This window comes from Lactuca sativa, chromosome 9 (genome assembly GCF_002870075.4).
Source record: "Lactuca sativa cultivar Salinas chromosome 9, Lsat_Salinas_v11, whole genome shotgun sequence".
Lineage (NCBI taxonomy): Eukaryota > Viridiplantae > Streptophyta > Magnoliopsida > Asterales > Asteraceae > Lactuca > Lactuca sativa.
This window is the reverse complement of record NC_056631.2, coordinates 162,445,616-162,453,407: the sequence shown is the minus strand read 5'-3', so window position 1 is coordinate 162,453,407 and position 7,792 is coordinate 162,445,616. Positions and strand designations below refer to the sequence as shown.

Sequence of the window (7,792 nt, the reverse complement as noted above, 5' to 3'; positions counted from 1 at the left end):
GATAGGGTTAAGTGAAAAGAGGGTAGGAATAATCACAATAAACTGTAATTACAAATTTTTGTTATTAAGGCATTATAGGTTTCACTTAAATGAGATATCATGACTCGTTTTTTTTTTTTTTTGCAAACAGTTGAATACAAATCCAAACCCCTTTAAGAACCTTGTTTGACCAAACAAGTGGCTTATGTTTCTTCACTTAACTCGACGGTGCTAGAACTATTCTTTCTATGCAATCGTTTACATCAAATTTTCCCAACAAATATTTGATTTATCGGATCCATAAAGCATACCTTCAATGGCTTCTTCTTCAACATCATCCGTTCACAAGAGCTTTAAGTATGAAGTGTTTTTGAGTTTCAGAGGAGAAGACACCCGCAAGAACTTCGTTGATCATCTCTATGATGCTCTTCAGCGAAAGAGCATTCTTACTTACAAGGATGACCTAGAAATCAAGAAAGGGGAAAGGATCAGTGATGAGCTACTTGGATCCATTGAAAACTCAAAATTCTACATCATTGTTTTCTCCAAGGATTATGCATCTTCCTCTTGGTGCTTGGATGAGCTTGTAAAGATAATGGAGTGTCGCAAGATGACAGAGCATACTGCTTACCCAATCTTCTATGATGTGGAACCCACCGAAGTCCGCAAGCAAATCGGGGCAGTTGGAAAAGCCTTTGCCAAACATGAAAAGGAAGTGGCTGCCGGAAAATGGAGAAATGCACTGAAAGAAGCAGCGGATCTGGCTGGCTGGGAGTTGAAGAAAACTGCAGATGGGTAATTCCTTCCTTCAGTATATCAGAGCAGATGTGCAATATTCTTTCATTTTGACCCGACCCTTTTTGTCGGATCGATTTTCTCCGATATTTGTTCTAACAAATCATCATCGACTTTTAATCTGGGGTACTCATATTCACAACTATATACTTCCAGATCATTTCCATCCCAGATGGTTTCTAATTTCAATATTTTCGTAATTTGACAAAACAGGTCCTTGAGGTTTCTGTTTTGTTAGAATCTAGCCCCAATAAAAAAAAAATATTTCAACTTATCTATTAGTTTAAGTTCCCTGGTTATTACAACACGTTCATCATATCTCTGCAATATTCTTTCATTTTTGTATTTGTACTGATCTACGTTTACTCTAGGATGCAAAAGGGTGTCCATGGAGAGTCATGTTGTATTGTCAAATTGTAACACAAACTTGAGTCTTTTCCAAAGATTAAACTTGAATTATGATTATATGAGTGTTATTATTTTATACACTTAGTATGTTATAGAACTGAAAGTAATTGTTCATGTGGGATTTTGAGCAGTCTAATTGAATCTTCTCTATTATATAGGCATGAATCCCAGTTTATCCAAAAAATCGTTGAAGAGGTTTCATTAGAGTTACGTTCCATAAATTTCAGCATTGATGAAAAGTTAGTGGGGATGGAGACTCGGGTAAATGATGTTATATCATTTTTGGAAACCGGTATTGATGATGTTCGCATGATTGGGATCAAGGGAATGGGAGGTGGTGGGAAGACAACTTTAGCCAGAGCTGTTTTTGACCAAATATCCTTTCAGTTTGAAGGTAAAAGCTTCGTTGAGAATGTTAGGGAAGTTTCAAACGATTCTTTATCCGGTATGAAGTCTTTGCAAAATCAGCTTCTTTCAGATGTTTTAAATGATAAAGGTATAAGTGTAAGTAGTGTTTATGATGGAAAAAACATGTTGAAGAGGAGGATGTCTGGTAGAAAGGCTCTTCTTGTTCTAGATGATGTAGATCATATAGACCAACTTGAGGCGTTAGCTGGTGAGCGTAACTGGTTTAAGCCGGGAAGTAGAATTATCATTACAACAAGATATGAGCAAGTGTTGGTAGCACACTGCGTGAAGCTGATTCATAATGTCAATTTGTTATCAGATAAGGAAGCGATTTGCCTCTTCAGTAGGTATGCATTTGGTAGAGAGATTCCAATTCAAGGGTATGAAAAGCTATCGGGAGAAGTTGTGCGCTATGCTTCTGGTCTTCCTTTAACAATCAAAGTTTTGGGTTCGTTTCTTTGTGGTAAAGATGAGAGTGAATGGATAGATGCCTTAGAAAGACTAAGAACAATTCCATTGCATGAAACTCTGAAAAGATTGGAATTAAGCTATATTAGTCTAGAGGAGGATTATAAGGAAATATTCCTAAATGTTGCATGCTTACTCAAAGGTTGGGCGAAAGCCGATGCAATTGAAGCACTTGAAAGCTGTGGATTGCATGCTAGAAATGGTCTAAGAGTTCTTGAGCAAAAGTCTCTCATAACTATTAATAATTATGAGCGTGTGGACATGCATGACCATATTGAAGAAATGGGTAGAGATATTGTTCGTCGTTCCCGCCCTGCTAACAAACATAGTAGATTGTGGAAGGAAGATGAAATTGAAGATATACTTATTAATGATTTGGTAAGGATTTAGTTTTATCTGTAAGTTGGAGAAAACTAACACATTTTCATTTCATACTACACAAGTTTTATGGTGACTATTTTTTTATTACAGGGTACCGAAGCAACAATATGTATGAAAATCTACAAGTCAAAACTCAATCCAGAAATTGTTATGAAAGGTCTTAGAAAGATGAAGGATCTTACGTTTCTTGAGGTGTCTCTGGAAAATTTTAACTCAAATCAGGAAACTAATAAACTCATACCAAACCTTGTAAATGCTTTAGGATTTCTATGTTGCATTTGGAAATTTAATAAAGTCAACCTGTTCTTTCCGGATACTTTACGATATCTGCATTGGGACCAATATCCTTTTAGGACTTTACCCCAAACATTTCAAGCAAATAATCTTGTTTCACTTAAGATAGCTGGTAGTGAAATCTTGCAACTTTGGGAATGGGGAGAAAGAAAGGTAGACTTATCGTTAATTGATTATTTTGCATGATCCAATATCATGCTATACATCAAATTTTTATATTATTATAGAAATATTCATCTTCTTTTTTTTTTTTTTTTTTTTTTTTTTTTTTTTTTTTTTGTTAGGTTTGTAACAAGCTCAGGTTCCTTGACCTCAGTAATTCACAGTTGAAGACCCTTGACCTTGGGTTAACACCAAATCTCGAGACGTTGACTCTTGAAAGATGTTGTGCTTTGATAGAACTTTCAGATAGCATTTGTATGTTGAAACATCTTAAATCTCTCAAACTTGATGGATGTTCGTTGCTTGAGAAGTTACCTGAGGATCTTGGCCTGTTAGAAAGCTTAGTGAAGCTAAGTTTGTCATATACAGAGATTAAACATCTTCCAAATAGCATTTGTATGTTGAAACATCTGAAATTTCTCAAACTTGATAGATGTTCGTTGCTTAAGAAGTTACCTGAGCATCTTGGTCAATTAGAAAGTCTAGAGAAGCTAAATTTGTCATATACAGAGATTACACATCTTCCAGATAGTATTTGTATGTTAAAACATCTGAAATATCTTGATCTTAACGAATGTTCGCTGCTTGAGAAGTTACCTGAGGATCTTGGCCTGTTAGAAAGTTTACAGTATCTAGAATTGTCGGGTACAATGATTAAACATCTTCCATGTAGCGTTTGTACATTGAAACATCTAAAATACATTGGGCTTCATAGATGTTCATTGTTTGAGAAGTTACCAGAGGATCTTGGTGGACTAGAATGTTTAGAGAGGATTATTTTGAGATCTACAAAGATTAAACATCTTCCAGATAGCATTTGCATGTTGAAACATCTGGAACTTCTCCCACTTAATGATTGTTTGTTGCTTGAAAAGTTACCTGAGGATCTTGGCAGATTAGAATGTTTAGAGATGCTAAATTTATCATCTACAAAGATTAAGCATCTTCCAGATAGCATTTGTATGTTGAAACATCTGAAACATCTTGTTCTTTATCCTTGTCTATTGCTTGAGAAGTTACCTGAGGATCTTGGCCGGTTAGGATGTTTAGAATATCTAAATTTGTCATCTACAAAGATTAAACTTCTTCCAGATAGCATTTGTGTGTTGAAACATCTGAAATATCTCAAACTTGATAAATGTTTGTTGCTTGAGAAGTTACCTGAGGATCTTGGCCTAATAGAATGTTTAGAGAGTCTAGATTTGTCAAATACAATGATTAAACATCTTCCGGATAGCATTTGTATGTTGAAACATATGAAAACTCTCGATCTTTATCGTTGTTCATTTCTTGATAAGTTACCAGAGGATCTTGGTCGGTTAGAATGTTTAGAATATCTAAATTTGTCATCAACAAAGATCAAACATCTTCCATGTAACATTTGCATGTTGAAAGGTCTGAAATATCTCAAACTTGATAAATGTTCGTTGTTTGAGAAGTTACCTGAGGATCTGGGCAGGTTAGAATGTATAAAGAGTCTAGATTTGTCAAATACAATGCTTAAACATCTTCCTGATAGCATTTGTATGTTGAAACATTTGGAATCTCTCAAACTTATTGATTGTTCTTTGCTTGAGACGTTACCCGAGGATCTTGGACTTTTAGAATGTCTAGAAGAGTTACATATAGAAGGTACTTGCATAAGTCATCTTCCACAGAGCATTATTTTGTTGAAAGGTCTGTGTATTTATGGGTCGAGAGGACTCCTTCAGTCGTTTGGTTTTACATCCGACATACAAATATCAGGAGATGGAATGGTGTGCTATGTAAAGGTGTGAATAACGTAGGCACCCACAAAAGCCAGTTCACAAAGATCTACTGTAGCAGGTATGTACTTTCTATGTTTTCTATATAAGGTCATCTTACATTCATTTGAATAAATAATTGGTAAAGACAAAATTTTAATAAATACACACACAATTTGTCAAATACAAGGATTAACCATCGTACTCTTTTATTTCATTCACACATTATTTGTCACATACAAGATTTAACCATCATACTTTTTTCTTTCATTTGCGAAACAAATCATCTTTTTTTTTTTTGTGGAAAAACTTAGGAAAAACATTATGGTGGGACAAGGCTAAGAATCCCAGGGTTTTAGAGAAAGTGATGGAGGAGATCAAGAGTTTTCCTTGTTCAAATCAACGGTACTTGTTCATGTAGTTCCTTAGGTTCCTCTATATAGTGAAGAAGACCTTCATGTATTGGTTTTGTTTTATCTTTTACTTCATCTTAGCATATTTTTATTTTTAATTTTTTTTTCATAGCCCTTAATGTAAGAATAATAACTAATTTCCTTCAATAGGCCGACATTGAAGTTTCGTAAGGTTGATTTGTATTAGTTGTTTCAGCTACTTGTACACAACATGCTAATTAGATTATGTGCATTGGCAGAACTCAATAACTGAATGTAAGATGTTGAATGCCACTAATTACATATCTGTATTGGCAGAACTTTTTCGCCATTTTAGCATCATATAGCATTTCAAGGTAGTTTGAATTTATACAGAGTATCAAATCGATACAAATGGGGATGCACAAATGATAAGGAAGGACAAACATAGATTGTTGCACGTGTACTCAAGGAAGGACAAAGGAGCAGAAAATTGAAACACAAAGGTAGAAAGGGAAAGTGGCTAAAAGTCTGTTCAGAAGCTAATAAATAATCCTTACGAATAACTTGTAACAATGACCCAAGGGGACTCAATCCACGATTACATAGATGACTATGAATATTTGCAATCTCTTGTACCCAAATTATCGTAGCAACAAGCATTGGGGTACTTTGTTTTGTGGCTGGTGCACGATGAGGTTAAACGGTGGTTGCACCTTCATCGCCCTCAATCGCGACTGGATGCGATGTATTTGGCGAAGGAGGTGGAAGAGCTGCTCCGAACACCCTCAGGTAACATACCTCAATCACGCTTCCACCATCAACATCGATATGGACCGGGTTCGGATTTCAGATGGATCGTCCTATTGGTTTGGGCCGTTTAGAAAATAAACCAACCTGAAGCCCAAAACCAAGTCAGAAAACCTTGGGCCGACAAGACGTTAATCTGTTCAATGCTGTAAATTGTTTCACAAATACGATACAGGTGACAGCAGGACGGCGTCGTAATCGCGACCGAGGGTTTCAATCTCTGTCTCGAACGGAATGGGAAGATTTCGGAAGAAAGGGTTGTGTTTCCGTTGGCCACAAATGTCCGGAGGGAAATCTACGTGTTCTTTTACTAAGCGACGATGAATGTGAAGGGGATTTAGACGGGAATTTTCTTCTGGAAAGTACTCAAACTCCGAAGGAGGTTTCCGACGAGGCAACGACGATGGGTTTGTGTACAACACTGGAGCTGTAGATGAACCTGTGGGAGTGAAAACTTTGAAGTTTGAGGGGGTCAGTTAGAGATATTCTCGTGATTATGTTATTCTGACTGTGGAGCAACACACAATTTCGTTTCCCGCCAATTGGTTCTCGCATTGGGTTGTCATTTTCAGCCTTTTCAGGTATGAAAGATTAAATTAGGTGATGGCCATTTGGTTTGGGTAACAGAGCAGTGCCTTAATCTGCAAATTAGGGTTGGCAATTGCGATTTTATGATGGAAGCCCTAGTTTTTGATACATGAAATATGGATCTAATTTCGGGTATGGCATGGTTGTAATGTTATGATGGAAGCCCTTGATAGTGTATACCAATCAGAAACGTCTCAAATTTATGTTACAGCAGCGCATCACCACTCTGGACCAAATTGAAAGGGTTTGATGCTATTTTAGTCGTCGTGGATAGATTATAAAAGTTTGGAAACATATGTATGATGTTTTGCGTTGGATCAACCAAGGTTGTGGGCTATTTAGATTACATGGGCCATGTTTTAGTTTAACTTGACTTTTCATGGATCAACAGTACTTTCTAATATTAACTGTATAACAACCTCAAATATGATTAACTTAATGCTTAAGAAAAATAACAATGGGGTTTTGAAGGTTTCGAGATTAAGAGAGATCTCCACAAGAAAAACAATATTTAATTCATGCATAAAAAATACCTAGCCGACCCTAAACCCCTTATTTAAATAAAAAGTTAACGTGGAAACTCCTAAACCCCAAGAAACTAGAAAAGATAAAACCTAGATTACTTATTTAAATAAAATATCAATCACTCCTTGGTCTTATGCGTTCGGTACACCTTGCCCTATCTCCCTTGATTCGTATCAATACCCCGCCCCCAAAAATTCACCTTGTCCCCAAGGTGGAAATCAGGAAATTAAGTGTGTATCACAACAGCTTCATCCCAAGTCGCCTTCGATTTTGGTAGATCCTTCGATTTGATCAATATTTCTGTTAAGCCATGGTTTTTTCTTGAGTTCAACACCTGATCCGGAACACCCGTACTTCCATTGTATCGTCAACCCAACCTGTAAACAGGATAAAACCTCTTGGTCACCTACGACTTTCTTGAGCTGTGAAATATGAAAAACCGGGTGAATGGCGGCAGAAGTCGGTAATTCTAACCGATAAGCCAACATCCCCACCCGTTCCAAAACTCTAAACGGACCATAAAATCTGGATGCTAGCTTGGTATTACGCCTCCCTATCACCGTGTTTTGACGATACAGTCACAACTTCAAATAAACCATATCACCGACATGATATTTCACATCTCGCCTTCTCCCATCAGCATGTGCTTTCATCACTTGTTGCGCCCATCCCAATTGTTCTTTAAGCTCTTCCAACACCTTATCTCTCTCTCCCAAAGGTAGTCATCTACATGAAATGTAATAGTCGTATCGTGATCATAACCGACCATCCACGACTGTACACAATTTTAAATGGACTCTCTTTAAATGTACCAGTATTTCTACCCATGGGAACCATTTCATCCACTGTTTGAGTCTT

The 7,792-nt window shown here is 36.7% G+C and overlaps 1 protein-coding gene across 1 annotated transcript; it reads left to right on the top strand.

Moving 5' to 3' along the window:
• The first annotated feature begins 295 nt into the window (after positions 1–295).
• On the top strand, positions 296–6,755 carry LOC111888187 (disease resistance protein RPV1). The gene is made up of 5 exons (XM_023884320.3): positions 296–774; positions 1,341–2,436; positions 2,530–2,886; positions 3,018–4,722; positions 4,955–6,755. The coding sequence occupies exons 1-4, from the start codon at positions 296–298 to the stop codon at positions 4,671–4,673; spliced, it is 3,588 nt and encodes a 1,195-aa protein (XP_023740088.1). The 3' UTR covers positions 4,674–4,722; positions 4,955–6,755.
• Positions 6,756–7,792: the final 1,037 nt, after the last annotated feature.

Coding starts and splice junctions, on each gene's coding strand:
- LOC111888187 (XM_023884320.3), top strand. CDS start 296: ATGGCTTCTTCTTCAACATCATCCGTTCACAAGAGCTTTAAGTATGAA. Junction 775..1,340: donor TTGAAGAAAACTGCAGATGG/GTAATTCCTTCC, acceptor TCTATTATATAG/GCATGAATCCCAGTTTATCC. Junction 2,887..3,017: donor GGGAATGGGGAGAAAGAAAG/GTAGACTTATCG, acceptor TTTTTTTGTTAG/GTTTGTAACAAGCTCAGGTT.